Source organism: Lissotriton vulgaris, chromosome 4_1 (genome assembly GCF_964263255.1).
Source record: "Lissotriton vulgaris chromosome 4_1, aLisVul1.2, whole genome shotgun sequence".
Classification (NCBI taxonomy): domain Eukaryota; kingdom Metazoa; phylum Chordata; class Amphibia; order Caudata; family Salamandridae; genus Lissotriton; species Lissotriton vulgaris.
Genome location: NC_141691.1, coordinates 1,050,513,179 through 1,050,540,305, shown reverse-complemented (window position 1 = coordinate 1,050,540,305; position 27,127 = coordinate 1,050,513,179). Strand labels below are relative to the sequence as shown.

The 27,127-nt window shown below is 45.8% G+C and overlaps 1 protein-coding gene across 1 annotated transcript in view; it reads left to right on the top strand.

The window, feature by feature from the left end:
- The first annotated feature begins 3,738 nt into the window (after positions 1–3,738).
- UBE2QL1 (ubiquitin conjugating enzyme E2 QL1) overlaps positions 3,739–27,127 on the top strand; it is a 146,390-nt gene continuing 123,001 nt past the window's right edge. Inside the window, exon 1 of the mRNA XM_086965284.1 lies at positions 3,739–5,052. Coding sequence (XP_086821410.1) covers positions 4,303–5,052 — 750 coding nt within the window. The 5' untranslated portion in view covers positions 3,739–4,302. The remainder of the gene's footprint in view (positions 5,053–27,127) is intronic.

Sequence of the window (27,127 nt, the reverse complement as noted above, 5' to 3'; positions counted from 1 at the left end):
TGTGAACCTTGGCAATCCACCCCCAATGTAGCACATCCCTTCTAAAGTGAGCTTATACAAAGGCTGGCCCCCAGCCCTTTACAGATCACACCAAGCTAAGAGGAAACATGTATCCAGCGTGCAAGATGTGGCTAGGCTGCCACGTCCCAGGACAGTGAATAACAACTGAATCCTTGAGGGGCGCTGTAGACCATTAATAGTCTTCTATAGGGCCTAAATCAACTTCATTAGGTGCCCAGTGCCGTCCTTACAAATGGAATGAGCGATAATATTATGCACATTGCCATAGTCCTGATGTTGCTCTTTCTGTAGCGTCTGAGCCCAATGGGCCAATTCAATAATTCATCAGTGCTGAATACACCTACTGAGTAGAATTATCACATTACTTACTCAGGGTTTTCAGCGCTGAAGAACCGCTTTTCCTCCCATCGTCCCAGCCTTAGGCACTATTTTTTGTTTTGTCAATGCTAAACCTTATCTTTTGGTACATATACGCCTAATCTGTTAAATTGGTGACGTTATCATCAACACACAAAGCAAAACAGCTACCTGATTATTTGACACTTTAATGGGAAAGCAGTCGCTTTGAGCAATTCAGAGGGAAGACCTAGTAAAAAGTAATGACAACAGGAAAGGAGTAATCACACAACTGTGTGCCTATCGTACAAAAAGAGGGTTTTTAGTAAGTTCTGACTTAATAAGATTTTTCATTTGAATCCAATTATACATTTGTAGCTCAAGTATAATCTTGAGACTCCATCTATCAATGGCCAAATGCTGACATTGTTGGCACCCTATATTAGGGGGCTCGAAACTTTTTTCTAATAAGAGCTACTTATGTTGAATGAAAATCATCCTGAGCTACTAATATTATATGAGTTGTAATTGTGACCTCATCAGACAAGATTACATAGTGGACACAATAGGCATGATTATCAGCAGTGATCACCTCAGTGCATCAGCCATGAATGTCATCAAATAAAGTAAAAAAAAATTGTCAAAAGTCATGTTAGTAATAAGTCTCCCCAATGTCGCATGAGATATATTACATGTAGTTGGAGAGCTACTGGTCAGGGGTGGCTCCTCATGTAAGGCGGAGGAGCATCGCCCCACTGCTCTGTGAGGAGTTAAAAAAGGAAAAATAAAATGATAACGAACGTTCTTATCATTTTATTTATTTGTGGCTTGTCTGGTTAGGAGCAGGCTGTAACAGGAACAGGGGAGGAGTGATAGGCACGCACTTAAGTGCGGAGGAATGGTTGGCAAGCCATCTCAGGCTGACCAAAACAGTCCTGCACACTTTGCATGTTCTTCATCCATTCTGTACTACAGCCTGGGTTAAGAGCATGCCCAGGCCCCCAGTCCCTCTCTGTGTGCCGAACCACAGTGCTCAGACCAAACACGACGCTCCTCAGCAGCGTCGTGATTGGCTGCAGGAGTCTGGAAGCCTGGGTGCTTTCTGTTCCTGCCCCTGGAAGCGGGCAAAGAGGACCGAGAGGCAGCATCTGGCCTGAAGGTAAGAGTTTTTAAATTATTTATTTTCTCTTGTTTACCCCAATCCCATACGTCCCTCCAGTATACCCCCGGCTTCTCCACCCCTGTTAAGTAGCGGCTGCCACTGCTACTGGTAGATCATGTTACTTGTTAGAGAAGCCTGCCCAATATGATTTACCTCACTTACCTGTGTGAGCATGGAGTGCGATAAATAGACCAATGCTGCCTCCCTATTTCAATAAAATTGAAAAACTGTGAGTGGTGCTGTCAAAGCTGAAACATAAACGGATATATTTTAGCAAGCAACGTGGCTAGTTAAGGCATGACTACAATTTTATGTCATGCTTACCTTGGCGAATGGGGTTGGCCAGCTTCTAGTACAGTAAACTCGTGTGAAATTACCTCTGTTTCATCAGATTTTTTTCAGAAGCCTTATTCTACACCCGAGTGCAGTTTGGATACTTTCATTAATTTGCTGTTTGACCATCTGTCTTTCGAGTAACATCCTATTTTTTACTATTTTGGTAAACTTCCTAACATATTGCCTTCTAAAAAAGACTGGGGGGATTACTGAGTAATTGAACGCCAACTCCCATAGCGCCTAGAGGCGAATATATTTACAATTCTGTGGTACACCAACATACAAGCACTAAATAGAATATCCACCAGCGCGTGTCGAAAGACCATTAAAAGCATCTCGATTTTCACCGCAGACCGTGCTAGCTGTTGATTCCACCTGGTTACCGCAGGAGGTGAAAGGAAGGTGCAGGGAATGTAGGTCAGAAAGGCTGCGCTCACAGAGCGTTGAAGGTCAACGGCAGGAAAGCTATGGCATGCATAATCATGGTCTGAAGGGGATTGCTAAAGATACATTTAACAATGGGCGAGCTATAGTTTTCGCGGAGGGTGGGGTGGGGTGGGCTATCCATAACAAAATATAGGGCACTAACATCGAAGATGGATTAGCACGGAAGCTAAAAGACTCGTCTGCGTGGCTGCCATAAAAAGTACAGTCCTAGTGACGAAAGGTAGCTGACCTGGAAAAACAGAATGGAGAGGCACATAGACAAATCCGCACTTGATCAACTATTACCGGCCTTATATGTTGCTTACAGGTTACTGATGGCATGTCCCACCTGCTACCCGTAAATTATTGTTCAGAAAACACCGGGCAGGGGGCTCTATTAATAGTGCCGCAAACGTGTTGAGCTCCACTGCCTTTAATGAATCTTCCATCGCCCTCTTCAATTTATTGCCCGTGTAATAAAAGAATCCGACAGAAGCTTTCAATCATACGTTTATGTAACCATTTCCATTTGCAAAATGTTCGAGTGCCGATTTATGGAAATCATATTTCAAAAAGAATTACAAAAATGTCACCGCTGAAAATGACAATAAAAAATAAATAAAAGGGGTTGCTCGGAGGGGAAACTGGTACATAGATGTCCTTCAGCGTGAATCCGAGTGGCTTGGGTAACAGCTGAGTTCAAAGTGTAAATGTGTAGGCTAATACAATGTTCCTTAAAATTATGCCTACGTATATCATAAGCCCGGGGGCCGCGTCTAGTGTCGAGTAGCCCTACAATGCATGTTGTATGATTCAAAGATCACCACGCTCCCTCCCACTTTCCCATAGCGTGATCGTGGATACATATTAAAAAGGCTGTGTCAGAATAAAATGTGAGAATTTGAAAGAGACGTCCCGCCGCCCCGGCAGCCATAAAGGTTGACGTAAACTGCACCCGGTTCCTTAAACCCATACATCGTACACAGTTCTCCAAACTGGCCGCCTCACATCGGGTCAATAAGATGTTGGCGAGGGAGGGGGGCGTGCGGAGAGGTACATTCGTGTCTGTGCCTGGCTGACACCTTCGCCGTATATACATGATGCTGCACACATGGTGTGCAGGAGGTGTGAACGGACGGTCTGTTGAAGGCTTCTTCTCTGCTCAATCGACAAGGGGGGTGGGGGGTCGCTGTTGCCTGGTCCTGCCTCCCCCCACTCGTCGCAGATGGCCGCAAGGCCTGCCTGCTTAGGGATGCAGTGCAGGTATCGCAGGCGTGGGTTCGGCTGACGTCGCCGGCAGAGGGCGTCTCCGCCACATTAATGAAATGACGTTTCATTTTCGGCCAGCCGGGGAGTGAGGCTGCAGGTAGGCCAGAGGCGCTGTCACTCCTCCGGATCTCCCGCCTCCTGCTCCTCGCTCCGCCCGCTCGGTGGGACTCGCTGGAATCCAGCCCTGCAGAGCGAGGTCTGCGGAGAGCCGGGAGCTGCAGCAGCACCGCAGGAGGAGAACAGCAGCCCCTGGCCTCCCTGAGCGCCAGTTCCTGACCGAGGGGCGAGACTCAGCGCCGAGGGGTGCTTGGAGCCGGAGGCGCGGGCAGCCTCCCAGAAAGTCCAATCGCAGAGAGCGAGGAGCCTGTGCCCCACATCTTGTTACCACTGGATCGGTTAATGGGATTCCCAGCAGCAGCCCCATCCTGTGGGGAACAGGTCCGAGGGACGAGAATGGGCCAACGCAAATGACCCGCCGCGTTCCAGTGAGGGCGGATGTCGAAGGGCAGTGCTGAGGATTGTGTGCTGCTGATGGATGAGGTTGTTTGTCGTTCTCGCGTTTAGCTCGAGGTGGTTTGTCTGCCCTGGTTGGGCACCGATCACCTTGCCTCTGCTAACCATGGTAGGTGCCGCCTCGATGCAGCTGAACCTTTAGAAGCCGAGCGAGCAGCACCCCTGAGCTGACCTCCCCGCGCCTCGTGTGATCTTGTGCAAGTGCAGCCGCAGATCAAGCATCACCTAAAAAAAAAAAAATGGCCACCCTTCTCCGCAAGATCGGGCTCATCCGCCTGCACGACCGGGACACGGAGGACCCGAAGCACCACCACCGCCACCAGGGCTCCCTGAAGGGCAGCAACAAGGGCAACCAGAAAAACAGCAGCAACCTGCACCGGCCCTGCCCCGGGGGCAGCGGCGGCGGCGGCGGCAGCAGCGAGGTGAACCCGGCAGAGGTCAAGAACCGGCAGCTGGAGCAGAGCAACAAGGAACGCCAGTGCCCGGCGGCCACGGCCACGGCCGCCGCAGACAAGCCGGGCCCTTGCGCAGCCAAGGAGGGCCGCGCGCCAGTCGGCGGCGCCTCCAAGACCCCCGCCCCGTGCCAGCTGCCCCCCAACCGCCAGCACTGCACGCAGGTGCGCAGCCGGCGGCTGATGAAGGAGCTGCAGGACATCCGCAAGCTGAGCGAGCGCTTCATCACGGTGGAGCTGGTGGAGGACAGCCTCTTCGACTGGAACGTCAAGCTGCACCAGCTGGACAAGGACTCCACCTTGTGGCAGGACATGAAGGAGACGGGCACCGAGTTCATCCTGCTCAACCTCACCTTCCCGGACAACTTCCCCTTCTCGCCGCCCTTCATGCGGGTGCTCAGCCCGCGCCTGGAGAACGGCTACGTGCTGGACGGGGGCGCCATCTGCATGGAGCTGCTCACCCCCCGCGGCTGGTCCAGCGCCTACACCGTGGAGGCCGTCATGAGGCAGTTCGCCGCCAGCCTGGTGAAAGGGCAGGTAAGGCAGGCGAGGGCAGCAGCCAGCCGCGCGCACCGGCCCCTGGGTTGCACTGAGCCGCTGCTGCCTGGCGCAGGGATAGGTTTAGTGCATGGCATAGGGGGCCCTCTACTCATTCTCCGTGGCAGCCTATTGAACGGGCAAGCTGGAGAATGCAGGGAGAGAACTGCCGCAGCCATGAATGGGCAGACGAGACATCCAGGTAGGTCAATAGTCGTGGATGTGGTTACCACGGTATAGTAAGTGCAGTGGAACCTGGGCCCATGACCCTGACCAGCCAAATGAACCCCGAGAATGCTGCATGTTAGTACCCCAATAGCAGTCAAAGGGTCCATGTTCCTTGCTCGAACCAGAGCCGGTGGTACTCATGTTGTGCTGCTGCCAACAGGATAGAGACCGCTGTTGTACCACAGGGAATGGGTAGCAGACAGCGCTACCGAAAGTGGACTTTTCAAGTGCATTCATGTCATAGCAACTTGTCATTGAGCTGTTCGTGTGCTGTGACAGTTGGTTTCATTGGTTGTATCAATTGACCAGCAGACTCTTCCATGGTTTTTCCACAGTGCATAAGGTATTCAGACGTTCACAGCCGAGTTCAGTCCAACCGATGTGCTAACTGATTGACTGCTGCCATCGCCAGGGAACCTCTCTGTTAGTAGCGGGGGTCAGTGACTGTGTGTGCGCGCGCTGGGGAGGGGAGGAGGTGTGTGTGTGGGGGGGGGGGGGGGGGGTAGAGGATACTGGCAGCAGCAATCCCCAGCTTTTGGGCAGTGCAGGTGAGAAGCTTCCAGCAGCCCCTGTGTTCGTGCCTCACGTACACCTTGCTTGCAGCTTAGTGATGGTCACCTCCGAATTTGGGCCTGGGACTTAAAGCAGGCCTTAAATCATGCCACATCGAAAGGTGTTTGCTAGACCGCGGCCCGTTAGGAGCACTATACATGACGCATTAGGCTCCGGGAGGGGTGGGGGGCACTGCTTTTTCTTCCGCATCTCGGTTCCAGCAAAGCGGGCTAATAACTCACGTTCACGGCCCCCCTGGACAGCGCTGCGCTGCCATAGTCCGTTAGCGGGAGGCGGTACAGCCATCGGAGAAGGGTGAGGATAGCAGAGCGAACCGATGTATCCTAACTTGGACACTATAGACACGAGAACCTCCTTGACAGGCACACGTGAGGGTGTGGGAACACGCTGAAATTATTTAGCCGCCTCGTGTTTTTGCTTTCCACCTGGTCTGTATGGAGAGTATGTTCGAACCCGCCTAGATTCGCTTCTCTTGGGTGTCAAGAGACAAACACTCGGCAAATAAACACATTCTCAGTGAGACCTGAAGGGCTGGCCGCATTGTGAACATTGGCTCTGGTCGGGCAGAATCTAGGATTCAGGGTGACTGAGTCCCCTTATCTGTGCGTGAGCTATGGGCTGCGCCTTGTTATTCCCGCATGTCGGAGCTGGTTGCGACTTGTCCGTGGGATGCAGGAGTGGGGCTCTCTCTGCATCGCAGAGCGATGTCTGATAACAGGTGGAGCCGGAAGAGCGACCCTGCCCAAGAGAGGGCACAGCTGTCCCGAGTCTGCGGAGTCATGGAGGCTGGAGGCACACTGAAGAGGGGGAGGCAATTAGAAATGCCCTTTACGCTTCCAAATTTAGACAGCAGGGGCGGGCGCTGCTTGAAAACAAAAGCCCAGGAATCGGCTACACAGTTACTCATTGGCGCAAGCAGAAACACAGAACGGCACTTTCAAAAAAGATCCCAGAGTCGTTCAGTGTATTACACGGCGTGCACATTGGCCAGAACCATTTTCACGGGTGGTTTACAGGCCTTGGAGTGCCAAAGGACTCGTGCTATTTCTTTTATAAAACTCACATATAACGTGGTTCCTGAAGACAAGAATGCGCCATTGTGTACATGAAAACATACTTATTTTGTCAGCATTCTTACATTAGAGTGAAAGCATAAGCACGTTTATAACATCTATTGTTGGACTATAGATCTCTTGTGCATAGGACTTTATTGCGCCTGAGCAAGATATTAATTAAGCTGTCAGACGTTCACATGAGGTGAGGTCTGTCCAGTCGTCCTGTCCGAAGTGGCACGCATAGTTATCAAGAATGGCAGATATCTGAAATGAACAGTCAGTCACACAATGTATCAGTGCTTCAAATGATCATTGCTTTGTACATTGTGTTTTCCGTTTAACCCCCCCCTCCCCTTCTGCTATGTTTCCTTGCAGTGCTGTCCTGTGCCCCATACCAGCCTCTGCCCTGTTGGCGCCTGTGCCCTTATTGGGCTGGCTCCCTCCTTCCTCGCCGTGCGGCACTGCGGATGTTCCTGACTCACCACCCTCCTCTTCGTTCCACCATTTTCATTCAAAGTCAGGACTACACAGGGGCCTCTGTTCAGTCCTAGCCATTCAGTGCCCTAGCAAGGCATAGTGTCACCCATGTATCAGAACAGTACACAGGAGCATTTTACAGAAGTAACTGAAATAAATACACAGGGTTTTTTATGAGGATCACATCGTCGCATATGCTTTTGAAGCTACTGTCTTTGCTCTGATGTGGCTGAGGTGTCTCTGCCCTTATTACTGTGTGCAGCCTTCTGTGCACGGACTATATAGGACAGAGACTTCTGGGTAGTGCCTTTTGTAATGACAGGGCGGTGTTACTGTCATCTGCGTGTGTCAGGACGTCTGCATGCATCTGTGCTCTTGTGCTGATCCTCCAGTCACCTGTCGGTGGAATGCCCGCCATTGCTGCAATGATTCACGGTGGAAGATAGCAGCAGAAAGGACCCGTTATCTAGGCCCAGCCGGCAGTGGACGCCGCAGGCCGATCCGAGACCAGCAGACGTCACCGTTCCCGCATCTAGGACAACGCGCCCTCCCTCGAGCAGCACTGCCAGTTAGTGCGTTGGAACTGGACAACTGGGTTTGAAGGCACAGGTGGATCTTGACAGAGTGCTCGCGCTGCGGGCACCGAGGGATGTGGCACGTGATCGGTGAGGTTTCATCTTGGCAGCCACCAGTAAGAGGACGAATCCGTCCCTTTGCAAGATGTAATCCTATCTGTGGGGAGGGAGAGACACAGTGAACGAAACATCCATAGCACGTCGCAGAAGGCTCACAAAATGTATGGATTATTTCCAGAACACAAATTGCGTCTCAGTTTGGATAATTGCAGTGTTTAATTAAGGCTTCTGTTTTGCCTGGTGTTTACCCCACACGGGATTTTAGAATAAGCTGGAGCCGTGTGATGTGCCTGAAAGTGACACCAGTACTCGGCCCTGGAGGTAGCCTTGTACTAGTGAGAGAAATGAGCACCAAGGTGAGGGATGGGGTGTGAGACCGCGGTTGGGAATTGGCTATAAAACGAAAGGTGCTCGGACACCTTGGTCATGTGTCTGCCGCATAGAGGGATCCACCTATAATCACTTTCTGGGTGAACACAGGGATGATGGCGATAGAGGAGCAACAAAGAATTCTTAGAAAAATACTAAAAACCAATTAGCAAAGGAGCCTGGCTTCCAGAAAAGTAGCACACACCAGCACCATGGCCCGCCCCTCGTGTTGTAGGAGTGGTGAGTGGTGCTGAGGAGGAGGTGGTCTGAGCCCAGCACAAACTGTCAGCAGGAAGGCAGGCAGAATGCAGCACGCTGATGGGGCTGGCTATACCCACAATGAATGAGGAACACAGCTTAAGGATATACGTGATCTGCCAGCCTTGATTATTTGTAGTATGGGTGCCTGGGTCACCGATAAGAGAACGATAATAGTATGTGCTGAATCTTTTGGAAGGCAACATAGGGCAGCAGTTCTTAATCTTCAAATTCTTGGTTCTCTGGTTCTTCGGTAGTTAGATGAAAACGTAAACATATCCGGAGGAAATGAATACAGTTTATTTTTTATTTTTTTAGGGATTTTTTTACATTTAAGTTTTACTACATCTTGCAAGTACATAGCCGTTTAAGAACTACCCACTCCCCTTTCCTCCCCATGCAGTTGCGCATTATCCAGCTGTTCATTGCGATTCCCGTGGCTGCTTCCCAGTACAAGACACCTCTTTTATGTATAATTATGCTTCATTTTGTCACAAGAGTTAGGACCCAGCTTCGTCTTTTGATCCCCCATCACTCCTATCTTATGAAAGTTGATCTCCAACCACTACCACTGCAGTGTCACCATACTTTATTGAATTTGTGGGAGTATCCACACGCTGTATAGATCTGTTCCTCCACTTTCGGGCACCAGTCCATGTTGGCCTCCCACCGCCTCAAACTTGGGTCCGTTGTGCAACCACATATCTGTATCCTATCACACCTTACAAACACCAGCGCCACATTGCAAAAAAGGAGTGTGTATTTATCCAGCATCTGGTCTCCCCGGATATGCAGCCTCACCAGCCGTCATTTAATTCCAATGGGTTATATAGCGCCTGGGAAAGCCTGCTTTTAATTGCTTGCCAGAATGGGCATTTCCCTGGACACTCCCGTATCATATGTATGAGTGTAGGACGATGTGTGCACTCCCTGAGGCATCTATCTGTTGTTAGCTTGCCCATTGCGAATAAATGAGATCAGGTATTATAGGCTCGGTGCAGGATATTGAGCCTAAAGCCACCCCTTAGGAGGTTTAGGCCTGCTCTTGCCCTCACAAGGGATGCCATTTTATCCTGTAAATCGGGATCACCTTTAGATGCGTGTACGCCGTTTATTCTCCATCAAATCATGGACATAGTAAATCCTTGTATTAACAGAATAGTTACTGATTCATTGAGCTTAGGCACGGTGCCCAGAGACTGGAAAAAAGCCATAGTTAAACCTTTAATGAAAAAATTAAATAAAAATCCGACCGACCTCTCCAATTTACGTCCCATTTCCCTCTTACCAATACTTGGTAACATAACTGAAGCCATGGTCCATCAAGAACTTTCTAACTTCGTGGAAACCCATAACATCCTGCATCCTCTACAATTTGGCTTTCGGCCTAAGCATTTCACGGAAACGGCTCTCATGGAATTAACTTACTCCACATCAGATTCATTCAAGATGAAGGAAAGAACGCCGTCCTGATATTGCTTGACTTAGCAGCGGCGTTCGATATCATCTCCCATAACATACTCATCGATAGATTGAAAGCAAATGGTATAACGGACAGAGCTCTCGATTGGATTAGGTCCTTCCTTTCAGAGAGGACCCAAATTATATAATTAGGATCGTTTTCCTCAAAAGAGAAACAAATTACTGCGGGAGTCCCTCAGGGCTCGATTTTGAGTCCCCTTCTGTTTAATGTATATATGGCGCCCCTCATCACCCTCATCAAATCACACGGTATATGCATCACATCATATGCTGATGATACGCAACTGATTGTTTTCTGGATAAAAACTCAATTAGAGCCGAACAAAATTTCCAAATCTGCCTGACCGAGATTTTCCAGTGGATGGAAAATAACCACCTAAAATGTAATGTAAGCAAAACGGAAATTCTGCCTATTGGAAAAACTAGTGAGTTCAGCCCCAGCAAATGGTGGCCTGATGGCACCTTTCCGCCTCCTGTCTCGGTGGAGTCGGCACGGAATCTGGGTATTCTCTATGATTCCTCTCTATCTTTTGACCTCCATGTAAGAAACATGGCAGGCTGCTGCTTTAATATCATAAAAACTTTGAAGAAATTCTTTGATTTTCTCCCTATTGAAGCCAGAAAGTCGGTTGCAGTCTCTCTTATACTTTCTCGCCTCGATTACTGCAACGGGCTGATGGCAGGGGTAAAGAAAGAAACGCTAAAGAAGTTACAGAGCGTCCATCATGCAGCAGCTCGGCTGGTGCTCAAACTTCCTAGGACATACTCCGCATCTGCAGCTCTTAGAACTTTGCATTGGCTTCCGATCCACAAAATATTTATTTTTAAGATTTTATTGGCCATTTTTAGAGCCCTAAATGACATCGGACCAAGATATCTAATAAATAGATTCACTCGTTATAACCCCACCAGAGCTTTGAGGTCAGCAGGACATAATCTCACTAATATCCCGAAATTCCGTCTCTAAACAAAAGGAGGCAAAACATTAGGTGTTTTGGCTTCTAAGGCATGGAATCTGATGCCAATTGATCTTAGAGTGCAGTCCACGGAGGCCGTTTGCAGGAAAGGGCTTAAAACTTGGCTATACAATCTGACCGACACCTATGCACTGACCATCATCTAACGCCTCCCCCACAGTGCCACGCTCTACCTTTCTCACAGCGCCAGGAGGCTCCTTTCGGAGCGACAGTGTCGCGCTTTATAAATATTACATAACATTAACATTAACATTGTTACCTCCCCTGGGTAGCGGCACGCAGCCTGGCAGTCCTGGTCCTCCAATTTTCTACGGTCTTTCTCCCATTCCTCCCATAGTGCCTTCAGTGGGCGGGGAGATTCTAGCCAGAAAAGTGCTGTAGATAACGCAGATGGCATGACGGTGAATTGGGGTGCCCAATACCCTATACGCTAGCATGCTCTCGTCATTTATCTCTACCTCCGGGTCGATGCAGTCCTGGAGAAGGTGTCTCACCTGTAGGTTATCATCAATACAGGCCCCCAGTCAAGTCGTTCTAAGTCTGAAGTTCTTCAAAAGGTAACATTTCTTGATTTGCTCAAACATCTCCCTTTTTCGAGAGGCCGAGCGCATCCCATTTCTTATGACCTTCCACCCCCTAAAGCGGGGCTAGCCCAACCGCCTTCCAGGGCGGTCTCTTCAAGGTCAACACTCCCTGCCACCCCGTCCTTTTGGTAGTGTTCCTCTCAAGAATCCACAACCGTGGTGCTGGGGGTTGATAACTCCTTCAGCCTCTGTTTTGTGTATATCCATTTGATATCCCCCCTGTGGGTCCAGGGCACTCCTGTCAGCACGTAAAAGGGTTTTGTCTGGTCTGTGAAGGACCATTTGTTAAGTATAACAAACTGTGCTGCCCACTTGTAGAGGCGGAGGTTTGGTAGTGCAATATCCCCTTCTGCTGATTTCCTGGTGAGTGTCTCCTGAGCTATGCGCGGTGTGCCCCGTCACAGAGCAGATGTCTGGTTTCAGATTCCATTGGCTTTAAAAAACCCTTGGGGATGTCAAACAAGGAGTTCTGTAGCGTATACAGGAATTTTTTCAGGTTACTCAGTTTATTAAGGCCTGCTCTGCCCATAAATGACAAGGGCATTTGTTGCCAGTAGCCCACATCCCTTTCTAATTCCTCTGGGAGCCTGCCCAGATTATGGTCATAAAAAGGTGACTCTCCCTGTGATATAGATGCCGAGGTATCTGAACCCTGTTGTTTCCCTTGGTATGAGGCTTTGACAGTGCTCCCTGGGATTCCCACCCTGCTAGTGTGTGTATGCAAGAATTGGACTAATTGATGATTAGGCTGGAGTAGCACCTAAACACAGCGAAAATCAATTGAGTTCTCTGGCTTTGCCAGATATAAGAAAATGTCATTCACATAGAGTAGGAAGGCTAGGTGGGAGACAAAAGACCCACTGAAGGTACCGGGTGCAGTGTCGGGGTGAAGTATTGAGTGGCAAAAGGAAAACAGGAAGTGACAGTCAGACCCGTGGCATTCAGGACAGCAGGGATGATTGGCGGGGCCGGAAAAGGGAGGAGGGTTAAGGGGGTGGGAAGGGGCAGGAATCTAGGATGCAGTCACCTAAGTGTCTGTGTGGGATAGATTGGGGAGATAGGAGAGAAGTGACCCAATCATTCTAGTACAGCAGTTTCACCCAGGCTCGGAAAGAGGGGCTAAAGTCCATCCGTTCCAAGACTGCCTGTGAGTATAACCATTCCACGGAGTCAAATGCTTTTTCGGCATCCAATGCCAAAAGCACAGCTGGTTCTCTTATCTGTACCTCCCTGGCAAAACACCTAAACAGACATTGAAGGCTGTGTCTATTGGACCTGTAGGGCACAAAGCCAGACTGATCCAATGGTAGAACTTGATGTAGTACCTGCATTGAGTGGTTTGCCCGAACCCTCGCCAATAGTAATACTGTTTATTTTCATCCGTTTGAGGGGAGGCACTTTGGATGATTGACTCCATGGTGGATTGGCTTAGGTGAAAGATGCCTAAGACGTTGTCAGTAATTACTTCACAAGTAATTACATCAAGAATCATTATAGTATGGCCTCTGCATCGGGACTCACTATACTGGGAGTACCTTTACACCACAATTTCGCAGGCATATTTATCATTCATTTTTTAAATATCCCTTTTTACTTTGGGAATAAACCACCTCCTTCACTACCCTGTCTTGTTTTTTTTATTTTCACTCTTTTTGTATTCAGGGGATGTAAACACACCATCTCCTTTTACCCTATAATTGGAGGGAACCCAATCCCTTCTTTTCTATGTTACTGCACTCCCAATGCCCTAACCCCCAATATATGCATGCATTCATTACATTTCTATGCCACACACACACCTATGTGTGTGTGCGTATGTGTGTGTGTGTGTGTGTGTGTATATACACATATTCCCAAATTCATAAAAACATGTATTCTTTGCTTTAACCATATTTCCTTTAACATATTCCTATACATGAGTGTCTAATACAGTAATTCAAAACATATTTTAATTTAATTATGATTAGCTATACTATATTCATTTAACATATCTCAAATATACCGAATCTCTGTCCTTCAAATGAAATTACATTTTCTTGCTATGTTGTTTGTAAGGCTTCTAATGTTCCGAGGATGATGCTGGTTTTGGATGAGCAAGGCCAACATTTCCCCAAGCAATCCTTCAACTATTTTGCTTTTGCATAGTATGATAACAGCTCTAAGTAGGTATACCTTTTATTTTTGGGTATGTATCTGTATATTTGTATATTTTCTACATACTGTGGAGGAAACAAAAGGCCTTTACACACTTCCCTAAATCTCTTCTCCAAGTCATCCAAAACCTCTATCTAACTATTCTGCTACTTTCACTCTCCGACTTGTCCCAAACCTCTCATGCTACTGATGACTCTCAAATAACCCTTTCCAAACTATACTTTATCTTATTCATCCAACTAACAGGTGTACGTGTTCACTACTTCCAGTCAAAAAAATTATTTTCCACGATCCACCACTAATCCACATTGGGTTCCAGAGTAGCCCGCGACTCTCGGAGAAGTGCTTCAATGCCTCTTCAGATGTAGTAAGTGCTACATAAATACAATTGCAAATAGTCTCTCAGTCTCTCTCTCTCTCTCTCTCTCGCTATATATATATATATATATATATATATATATATATATATATATATATATATATATATATATATAATATAACCTACTGGCGGTCGCCAGTAGGTAGTTATAGTTAGGACCTAGTTTCCATAGGAAATCTGCAACATTCTATTGGGAATAACTTTTGCGAATTTCTCAAAGAAGGCCCGCTCCGCTCCTTCCCAGAAAGTCTCAGGAAGATTCGTCAAGCGGGGGCCGAGAAAAAAGGGGGGGTCCCAAAACGCGTTTTCCCCATGTTAATTTTCATAGGACCTTTAGACACTGCTACAGCCCGAACCGCTGAACGGAATTACACCAAATTTGGGAAAATGGTAGGGTCTGGTACACAGATCATGCTTTTGTTTAAATGGTGTAAATCCCTCCAGTAGTTGCTGAGAAAATTAAAGTTGAAATCAATTATATATCTATAAGCGCGCACCGTGCATGCACCTTGCCGTGCAAGAGCTTCATTCTGATTGGCTGCCACTGTCTGTCAACACTCCAAAAATGAGGGAAGAACGTTGAAATAGAAAACGCACACTACGTGACGAACAAATATCGCACAGGCCGGTGGAGGAACGACCGGAGAGAACAAACAGAGAGGAGACAACCTGAAGGAACATGTACAAGTGTGGAATGGAATTTCCACACAGAGGTCCGTGCCCAGCGTTTGGCCAGACCAGCAAAATTTGCAATGGGAGGAATCACTACGCCAGTATGTGCCAAGGCGTACAATTCAGAGATGACAGGAGAACAACCGGAAGACAACAAGAGTCGACAACAAGACACGTCGGTTATGTCGACAGAGAAAGAAGAAGTTCATCGTGAGGATCAGGTGAAGATGAGGAAGAAGAGAAAGTGGAAAGACTATACCACATGTCGGAGGTTCACATAAAACTGAGTGGGGAAAACAGAAAAGGAGAGACAACAACTCGCACAGGCAGAAGCACCCAGGAAAAGACGGACTTGGCAAAGATAGGAGTAGGAGAACATGAAGCGGAAGTTGTACTGGACAGTGGTGCAACATGCAATGTCATGTGTGCATCAGAATACGAGAAAATGGAATCAAAGCCGGCACTGAGAGCGTCCAAGGTGAAGATCTTCACCTGGGGGTCAAAGAAAGAGATAGCAAACTTGGGAAAGTTCACAAGGGAACTGAAGTATAAAGACAAAAAAAAAAGAAGACATACATGTGCTGAAAGGCGACGTTCCAGGACCATGCCTGCTAAGCAACAACACCGCCCAAACAATGGGTCTCATAACTACGACATATGACAAAAAAGAAAATGAACAACACACTGAAGGCAAGCAAAGAGAAGAAACAGGGGCCAGAGAAAGAGGAAGGGCATGAAAAAGAATAACCGAAAGACCAGACAAAACAAAGGGCGGCCGTAGAAAGAGAAAGCCAATAGAGGTAGCGCCAGCAGGCCCAGGACATTGGACGCACGACAAGGAGCTAGAAGTGGAAAAATAGAAGCTGGCATGTGGAGAGCAGAAGGAGGACAAAAAACAAACAAAAGAAAAAGACGATGGTAGAGAACAGCGACTGAAAAGGAATACTAGGAGACAAAGAGACTAAGCGATAAAACATAGGAGTCAGAAAGTAGAGAGACGAGTCAATGACGACACCTGGAGACACACACACACACACACACACACACTCTCTCTCTCTTTCTCTCTTTCTCTCTCTCACCACAATAATGAGTCAATGCTGTAAAGGGTGATGGGGCAGAATTGATCAATAGAACTGTACCATGAACATTCGTTTGCAACAAAGGGGGAGATGTCGTGACCCGACAGATAGGGTAACAGGACAGGAGGACGCTAGGACCCTGTGGGTCATGAGGGAGGTGACCAGGTCACAGGACACCACATCCGGTTAGGGGACAGGAAGGGAAACCCAGAACCAGGACTGACCAGAGGACAGACGTGTAGATGACCGCTCCTGTGCAAGCAATAAAAGAGGATTGCATTCACTAACCTGTGTCCAGTGTTTGGTGTGTCCACTGCTAACCCAAATAACATGACAAACACATTAGACACAACAACTCCCTTGCATCCAATACTGCTCTCCCATCACTCCCAACCATCCTAGCTAGCTATCAGATACTAACCAGAGAAGCCCACTAAACTATTGACTAAATGCAACGGTGCACTTTAGAGCGAACATCTCACAGTATATCTGTACCAGATAGTCAACCATGTAGTCAGTACTAACCACTAAGTAGACATTCACTTCATGTAAACAAAGGAACACATTTGTCAGATTGTATCTCACACTGTCAACATTGTTCAAGTATGTCACATAGCCTGAAGTACTTTGCACACATTGACTGCTGGTTGACTGGCCTTTTACTAATCTAAGAGCTTCTTGAAAGTTTCAACAAGTGAATAAAACACGACAATCAACAAAAATAAAGTTTCCAGAATGTCCCTTCATTTCATGATGTCTGGTTTGTTTATAAAAACTATTGCCACGTCATTCATTAGATGGCACCTTTCAGCACATAGTAAAACCATCTCCCCTGTTATATAGTACACCTGCATTTTAAAAGAAGATACTTTGCTGCTCAGTCATCCAACATGAAGTCTTATTATCTTCTGCAATGAAACTGTACAATTAACATTCACATCCCTTAATGGACCAACACTCGCTTGAAGATAAACCAGAGCATAGTACCCGAAAAACACATTATATGATAACTTGGGCTCTAGTGAGCAAAGAAATTATGTAATCCTGTGACAGGGTATTAGGACTAGCGCTAAGATGTACCCCATTTGCTGTAGATGCTGATATTTGAGGCTCCCTTGTTTTGAGGTTACCTGATCCGTGTTGTAGAATGGTTAAGGGTTGCAGCAGAATGGGGAATCTGTGAAGTCAGGAAACCTACATTCGATGAAGCAGAAACCGTTTTGCAGTCTGGCCGGGTCATTTCATGCTTTATGCCCATCTGACAAGGGCTGTGAAAACACTTCTGGGAGGTATTCTCAGGTTGACCAAGACACCTGCAGAGCTATATTTATTGTTGAGGGGTGGAAGACACCTATCAATGCTGTAAGGAGCTCTCTGTAGAGATCACCTAGTGATCATTGTGGTAATAAGGCTAAATGGGAGAGATATGTGGGAGAACCATTGCTCAAAACAGAGTGGAAGAAAATACTAATCTACACTAAAACTGTGACACGTAATGCTAAGCTCTGACATTTTTACACAAGGCCAACGTTACTCCTAAGCGCAATGATGACAAGATATAACCTGCACATACAGTGGGCTGCCCTAGATGCCTATGAAGATCTCAGATTTTATCTGCATGGTATAGCAATGCACCGTGATGGGAACTTTTTGGGACAGGATGCACTGCACCTGCAAGTTACTGGAAGAAATGCAGTTGACGTCCCACTGAACTAATGCATGTTAGGTATACCCCTAGGCCGTAAAAGACTGAAGATGAGGGAAACAATGATACCAAGCTCTCCTTTTGATAAAGAAGTTTGTAACTATTCAGAGGTTGGGGAATGCGGGGCAATCTTATAATGGCTGGATACTTGATCTGGGCTAATGGGTACTGGGAAAATAACTTTAGGTTACAAAAGTGTGTACTGATAAGGCTGCCGAGGATTTTATCATATGAAGATAAATATATGGAATATTGATTAGTGGAGAGGTTGTGGAGAGAACTTAAAATGGAGGTGACTAAGGGTTCGATTTTTGGCAGGGAAGCGCAGCCACTACACTAACTGTGCTCATCATGTGATGCTTGATCGAATAACAATATGATGCATGTCTGCTGATCAATTGCATACTTTTACTGCTTTTGTACGGTGTTTTGTAAAAATCAGTAACAGCAATTTAAAAATATTTTTTCTGACTAGGACTATCGAGGCACTGAGCAGCCATATGCAAATACGGGTTGGTCCTGCTCCAGTGGCAGCAGTTCACCCTGAAATACCAGGCCAGGACTTCCACCATAAAAAGGGGGGCATTAGCAATCCCAGACTAGTTTGGGCCTTTTTGTGCTTCATCAGTGAGGTCTATATTGAGTTCAGTGACACAGTGGGCCCATATCTGGGCAAGCCTACAACACTTAAGGAGACGCAACTGGAATAGAAAAAAGATGATGGATGGAATTCTTTGTTCATCTCAGTGCTAGTAACTACCTGGGCCGCCTTCCATTCTATTATTTTTTGCAAACTGTGGCGCTCAAAACAAAGAGCCATATGTAAATCAGAGTTGGTTCCGCCCTAATAGGAACAGACTAGCCAGGCCAAGCTCCCTTGAGATGGCAAAACTAGCAACCTAGACATTGTTCGGCCTATTTGGCCTGTTCCCTACCTCACTGTTTATCAGTGTCTGCTTCCGGTGATCACAAAGGCAGGCCGAGGGAGTGTGAGGCACAATTGTATATGATGAAGACACAGATAATGGATAACATTACACGTTTTGGGAGAAGGAGAGAAGAGATATGGCAGAAAGGGATATATTGAGCATTGTGATAGGCCAGGTTTTACTCCTCTCTAATAAGTAGTTACGTGCGAGGGCAGAAGAGGAGGAGATATGAGAGTGGGGAAGCAGAGTGAAGGAAATAAAAGGAAATATATGGGTATGGATGAAGAGAGGAAGACGGAAATAAAGGAGCACAGGAAGTGTAGATGGGAGAATAGTACAGTGATGCAGGAAGATGGAAAAGAGAAACAGAGAGACAGCACAATAATTAGAGGCAAAAGATGTACATTACACAAGTGATTGGCAAAAGAAAAACAGGGTAGCAGGGGAAAGGAAATGAGCGTGAAAAACAGACAAAGGAGTTGAGTTTATGGAGCAAGGCAAAGCGGGAGACATTGATGTTGAAAGGGAAAAGCAAAGAGGGAAAGTGGATTGCAGAGGAGGAGCATCTCCTCACTAAGCTGATATGTTGATGTGTCAATAATGATGTGCCTTTGGAACTTATCCTTGATGGACAGTGTGCTGAATAATTGTGCAGTACATTATTTTTGATTGAATATATTTTGCATTATAAATGTTGAAGTAAAAACATTTGCAGTGCATTTTATGTGAAGTAAAATATCTAAACTGGGAATTTAACAAGCACTGGTGTTGCCAATAGGTTTCGCAGTAGGAAAGTTTGAGCTATTGGTTTTCGAAATGACATTTTTTTTTGTGATTTACAATGCCCATACTTTTAACTTTTCGCATTAGGAAAGTTTGAGCGATTGGTATTGTAAATGACACTTTTTAAATTTGTGTTGGTTTTGAAAATAGCAAAATTAATCAGTTACAATGTCAATAGTTTTAACTTTCGCAAATGTGACACCTATAGCATTTGTAATGCAATGTGTGTTGTATTTACGTGACTTAGATGTATTGATATTACAAATAACAATGGCTTTTAATTTTGTAAATAATTAATACTTAAATAAAAGTTATTGTAATTTATAGTGGCAATAGCTTAAACGTTTGTAAATACATTTTGTGAAGATTATGTTCAGTGTATTTTATTGTGACGAAAATCCAAGAACATTGCATTTGCACCTACACACACATATGTGTTGTAGCGCTGAGTGGTGTGAAGGTGTGAGGGTGAGGGGGTGTGAGGGTGAGGGTGAGTGGGTGTGTGAGTGTGTGAGGGTGAGTGAGGGGGTGTGAGGGTGAGAGTGTGTGAGGGTGAGGGTGTGAGGCTGAGTGAGGGTGAGAGGGTTGTGAGGGGGGGTGAGGATGAGGGGGTGAGGGTGTGTGAGGGTGTGTGAGGGTGGGTGAGGGTGTGACGGTTAAAAACAATCATTAGCCACCCCTAAAAAGGAAACTTTGGAAGTGGTCACCACACTGCCATTCTTATCCATTCCCACAACAGCGCAGCCTATGTACTCTGTGAGCATTCTAGTGGAGGAACCCTTGAAGGAGCGAGCCACTTTGTTATGAAGGTGACTGTCTGCATGTTTATAATGAAGACTGGGGAAGACTCCGCTTTCAGAGATGCCATGTAGGACGGATAGATGGACTTTTTAGCATGCATCCAATTACTATTTAAGAAATACATTTCCTGTTTTTTTAGGGAGGCCTGATGACATCCCTCCCATTTCCCCACGTTCCATAAAATAGTCCACACTCCAATATAATACAAAGGGCAAACAACATCGTTCCACCTAATGCTATACATTTCCCTCTTGGAAGTTCTTACAATAAGATTAGATGATAACATAACTCCAAATGCGCTTACTGTTATATATTATTATTGTTGCCGCCGCAGTCCTAAACATGGATGCACACCCTGTAATTAAGCTGGATTTCTAGACGAGTACTCTCATTGTGAGATATCCCTGCCTCCTGGAGTTACCTTCAAATAAATGAATACTTGAGCACAAAGCTTGTTATCTGTAGTGCACTTACTGTTCATCATTGGGCAGAGTGGTCTTTGCCTGTAGTCGGTAAGTGGCGATCCGACTTCAGCACTGTGCACACCTCATCGTGTCATTGCTTCTGAATGTATCTTGCCGCCATGTTGTATTCCCATCTCCATGACTACCGAAACACATGCACGAGCTCTAACTCCGCGGTAACTTTGTGAAACGAGTCGCGATAACATTTGCGTAAGACTTTAGCGTTCCTGCTAACGTAGCTGCCATCTTTGCATTAACCGTGTAACAGACACTACATTTCGCGACCTCACTTCTAGGAACAAATTATTTATTAATAATGATTTATTTTGACAAGTGAAATAGTTACAATTATATGTCAGCGTTATGATTAATTTATATTAAAACATAATGAATAATTGATAATGTGCATAAAGTTAACTAAATGACAACTATTTAAAATTGGTAACATATAAAAGTCATGTTTTTTCACAAATCACGTGAATATCTTTCGTTTATTTGTCAAATGATGCTTCTGTTGTACCGCTTCACTTTTCGAAACTTGGAAATATTTCGTTCTTTCATTGTACTCGCATGAGCACTTCGATTACAAGTCAACCCATTTTGAGTATACAAGAGACACTTTAGTGACAAGTAGGCTATCCTTCACACAATGCTTCTAATTATTAGGTGACTCAAAAACGTGATTCTTTCTGTGAAAATTAGACAACAAGAGGGGCAGGGAAACTGAAAGTACGGCCGGCCACCTGCCAGCCATGAATAATTATGAGAGGAGAAGCCGCAGAGCACACGCTGGGAGAAGCCCTTTGATGTGGTGGCTGCCGTGAAAAAATGCAATTAGGAGGGAGGGAGGGAGGCTGATGCGCGTGCTTGTTTGGTCACGTGATTCACGTGAACTCAAAGAAAACCGCACGAAAAAACCTGTGGTTTCATGAGTATTTTGAGCACTTGAATTCTCGCCATTTCCCATTCCTTCGGAATGGAAAAGGCGAGACCTAAAAACTGGCCAAAGCAATTTACACCAGACTAAGTTAACAACATACTTTGGCCATCGAGCCAACTAAAAAGTAATGAATGTGAGACAAAATCTAATTGTTTAGAGCATAAAACATTATTTTCCAGATTTAGTGACAAAAATGGAGTGCTAAAACTATCCTAATGTTGGTGATGGTAAATAGTCCTATATTTTAGATATAAAGATAAAGTAAAAATAATGATGTAACACAGGGTTTACTAGCAAAAATATCATCTGATAGAAATAGAATGTGCTTAATGAAGTTTACAAAAATCCTCTTCCATTGGGTGTAGATTTTACATTATTAACTCCAGTGGGGTGATATTTTTGTAAACAATATATTTATTACAATGCTGTGGTAGCCTACTTAACCCCTTTGCTGCTAGACCTTCCCCCCCCCGTGCTAAGCCTTTTTTTGGCTATTTGGGGTAGTTTGTGTTTGGGCCCCTGTAACGTTTTGACCACATAAGGTATCCACCCCAAATTTGCGTCCTTCTTTTCCAACATCACAGGGATTCTAAACATCACAGGGATTCTAAAGGTCCCCAGGGTTTATGGATTCCCCTGGAGGGTACCCAGAATTCAGCCAAAATACAGCAATATTATTATTTTTTTTTTAATGGAAAAAAGGGCAACAGATGAAAGCATCTGTTTCCCTGCACATGGTATCAAGAAAGGGGCTGTGCTGCTGAAATCATCATCTTCCAAACTTTGAGGCACAAGTAGACCTTTGTCAGAAAAGCAATTTTCTTTTCACAGTTTTGGCATTTTTCTGGGACATAGCCTATTTTTGCTATTTGTTTGTGCTTTCAACCTCCTTCCAGTTAATGGTAAAAATGGGTATGAAAGCAATGATGGATCCTGGAAAGCTATACATTTATGAAAAGTAGACAACATTTTGAATTCAGCAAAGGGTCATTTGTGTAGATCCGTCAAGATTTTCGTATAGAAACCAACAGTTGAAAATAAAAAAAATTGAAAATGAGTTTGAATAAAACAGCCATTTGTGCCAACGTTTTCACCTGTAACTTCTACCACTAAGTATGGCAGATGTTTGAAAGCAATATACTGTAAAATCCAATGGACCCTTCTGGTTGTGGGGATATTTAGGACTTGTAGATTCACAAAGAACCAGAGCAACCCAGAGCCAATAACTGTGCAGCGTCTTGCAATGGTTTTAAATTGTGTACCGGGTATATAGCAAATCAGTTGGAAAAATATAAACATGGAAAAATCGGTATGATATTCACCTATGTATTTCTGAAATGGGAACAAAATATAGAGTTTAGGAACAGTAGCAATTTGCACATCTCCGAAATTGTGGGTACCCATACCAGCATGTGAATTATAGGTCATTTTTCAAAGTGACTTCTTTTTTACACATTCTCTTACATTTTGAAGGCAGAAATGCATTTAATGTCAATAGGTAATAAGTTACTCCACAATTTTGTGTTCCCCAAAGTCTCCTGATAAAGATTATACCTCACTTGTGTGGATAGGTGTAGTGGCTGCAACAGGAAACCGCCCAAAACACAACGTGGATACACCACATTTTCACAGTGAAAACGGACCCTTTGTTTGCAAAGTGCCTAGCTGTTTTTGAACACTAGCTCTGCCGGCAGCTTGGGAAACCTAGCTAACCTATACATTTTTGAAAACTAGACACCCAGGGGAATCCAGGATGGGGTGACTTGTCTGGCTCTCACCAGGTTCTGTTACCCAGAATCCCTTGCAAACCTCAAAATTTGCCCAAAAACACATTTTCCTCAGATTTCTGTGGTGTAAAGTTTTGGAATCTGCATAGACCCACACATTCCCTACCACTCAGTGTTCCCCCAGGTGTCCCGATAAAAATGGTACCTCACTCATGTGGGTGCCCCAAGTACCAGCAATAGGCAAGGGCCCAAAACGTATTGAGGAGACTTCAAAATGACCTATCACAAAACAACCTGGTTTTCCAAAGGGGGTCACCTGGGTTTTTAGGCTTGGGCTCAGGGGCCATCTTGGGAAACCTACCAAACCCACACATTTCTGAAAACTAGACATCCAGGGGAGTCCAGCTAGGTATGGCTTGCGTGGTTCCCTCAACGGTTTCCTACCCAGAACCCCCTGCAAACGTAAAATGTAGCTCAAAAACACTTTTTTTCTCAAATTACTGTGTGGGAAAGTTCTGGAATCTGTCTGGATCTACAAATTTCCTACCACCCAGCGTTCCCCAGGTCTCCCGATAAGACTGGTACCTCACTTGCGTGGGTGGGGCAAGTACTTTCGACAGGCAGGGGCCCAAAACGTATTGAGGAGACATCAAAATTACCTATCACAAAACAACCTGGTTTTGCACGGGGGTCACCTGGGTTTTTGGCCCCGGGCTCGGCGGCCACCATGGGAAACTACCAAACCCACACATTTCTGAAAACTTGACACCCGGGGGAGTCCAGCAACATATGGCTTGCGTGGGTCCCCCAACGTTTTCCAACTCAGAATCCCCTGCAAACCTCAAAATTAGCTGGAAAAAATCACCTTTTTTCTCAGATTTTTGTGTGGAATCACCGTGCCAGCACAAATGTCCTACCCACAGCATTCTCCTTAGTCTCCTCAGTAAAATGATACCTCACTTGTGTGGGTATCCAATGCAGAATTGGCTAAAAACTTATTTTTAAAAAAATGTAGCGCTTAGAATTCTCTGTGCTATACCCTTAATCCCTAAGTTTTGGGCTCTTCCCAGTCACATGTTCTTGCCCCACCCACACAAGTGAGGTATCATTTTTCTCAGGAGACTGAGGGGAACGCTGTGGGGTTGGACATTAGTGCCGGCACGTTGATTCCACCCAAAAATATGTGGAAACTGTGGGTTTTCAGCAGAATTTGTGGTTTGAAGGGGATTCTGGGTAAGAAAACGTTGGGGGATCCACACAAGCCATGCCTCGCTGGACTCCCCCGGGTGTGTAGTTTTCATGAATGTGTGGGTTTGGTAGTTTCCCAAATGGCCCGTGAGCCTGGGGCCAAACATCTAAGTGACCCCCTTGCAAAACCAAGTTGTTTTGTGATGGGTCATTTTGAAGTCTCCAAAACGTTTTGGGCCCTTGCCTGTCGCGGATACTTGAACGTAAGTGAGGTACCATTTTTATCGGGAGACCTGGAGGAACACTGGGTGGTAGGAAATTTGTGGATCCACGCAGACTCCAGAACTTTCCCACACAGAAATTTGAGAAAAAGATGATTTGTTTCAGCTAAATGTGAGATTTGCAGGGGATTCTGGGTAGGAAAACGTTGGAGGACCCATGCAAGCCATACCTCACTGGACTCCCCAGGGTGTTGTGTTTTCAGAAATGTGTGGGTTTAGTAGGTTTTCCAAGATGGCCGCCAAGCCCGAAGCCAAAAACCCAGGTGACTCCCCTTGCAAAACCACGTTGTTTTGTGAAAGGTAATTTTGATGTCTCCACAATACATTTTGGGCCCTTCCCTGCCGCGGGTACTTGGCCCACCCACACAAGTGAGGTACCATATCTATTGGGATACTTGAGAAATGCTGGGTGGTAGGAAATGTGTTGTTTTGTTCTGAAGTGTGAACATTTTGGCACAATAATAGAGGACATTGTTGGTAAGATAACTTGTTGGGATCCACAAGAGAGACATCACCATGTACTCCCATGGGTGTTTAGTTTATGAAAATATCTACAGTCGGTACGTTTTTCTAAGATGGAATGTACATCTTGGCAGAGAGAACAAAAAAAGGCAAATATTACTGCACAGCCACCTATTCCTCAAGCACACATACTGGTTGGATTTGGCATGAAGGCGAGTGATGGTTCAGTATATAAATTTAATTAACAAGAGATCTCACAAAAATGAAATGTACTGTCAATAATTGAAAGGACAAAAAACTGAACCAGAGACTCACAGCTTGTGAGCTGTAAAGCTGCGTCAAGTCCCCAACCGCTTTACAGGCCATTCACACACCTTTCGTACGTGATACACACAAGACCATTCACACCACCAGGCACGAAACCAACACATTACAACATTCTCAAAAATGGACAAGGTACACCCTGCTTGAGAAAGACCGAAAATACAAATATGTCAGCACAACCATCTATTCCTCAAGCACACATACATACCGGTTGGATTTGGCATGAGGGTGAGTGATGGTTCAGTATATACAATTGTATTAACAAGAGAGTTCACAAAGATTAAATGCACTGTTAATAATTTAAAGGACGAGAAACTGAACCATTGACTCACAGCTCGTGAGCTGTAAAGCCACGACATGGCACCAAACTCTTTACAGGCCATTCATACACCTTTCATACGTGTGACACATACAAAACCATTCATACCGCCAGCCACGGGCCCATCACATTACAACTCTTACACCAGCAGACAGCGCCATTCAAGGGCCCATCACTTTACACGCCCACATTCCTGAGACAGCAACCACACCAGCTGACGGATTGCATGGACTGGCGTTTGGCTAGCAGTGTGTGTAGTGACCAGCAGCAAGTCACTACTCACACTCCGCCAGCCAAGCGCTAGTCCACACACACCACCAGCAAAGCACCAGTCATAGCACACCACCAGCCGAACGCTGGTCCACGCACACAGCCAGCCGAGCGCCAGTCCACACACACTGCCAGCCAAGTGCCAGTCCACACATACTGCCAGCCAAGCGCGAGTCCACGCACACTGCCAGCCAAGCGCCAGTCCACACACACCACCATCCAAGCGCCAGTCCACGCACACCGCCAGTCAAGCGCCAGTCTACGCACACCGCTAGCCACACGCCAGTCCACCCACACCACCAAGAGCCAGCCTACACACTGCTATCACATTTAGGGTTTGTTTTTATACAAAAAAGAAAACACAAACAAATTGCAAATAGATAACATCTACTAACACAAAATCTGAAACAATACATTGCACAAATGCCAACCTTGAAACTAAACAAAAAATATAAAACAACTAGCAGCCCGTCCTGACGTTGTACGGGAGCAAAAGGCTGCTTCAGGGCCCCCGCCCGCCCCGCAGAAGAGTTGTCTTTGCAAGTCCTGGCCCTGTTCAACTGATTTGGCCCACTTCTGTTATTTTTTTAATTCATATGTATTGTTTTCTGCGTTTTATGTTATCCGCAAGATGTGAGGAAAGTGTTGTGTCACCTGTTTAATGGTTTTTTTTCTTTCGAAGGCTCTTTCCGTGTGTTCGTTTTTGTATCCCTTCAAAGAAGTTTCCCTTTCGTTTTGTCAATTGTGTGGTGAAGTCCTGGCAGTGCTCGAGTGAATATGGGCAGTTGTGTTATTTTCGTTATTCGTATGCCTTATTGTAAGCGTTTTATCTTGTCCGTAAGATGTGAGGAAAGTCTCGTGAATGCACAGTCGATTGCGTTTCTCCGTTAAGAAATGTCTGCTTTTTTTGTTCGTGTTTACCCCCCTGTGACGTCGTTGGTCAATGGCCAATGGCTAAAG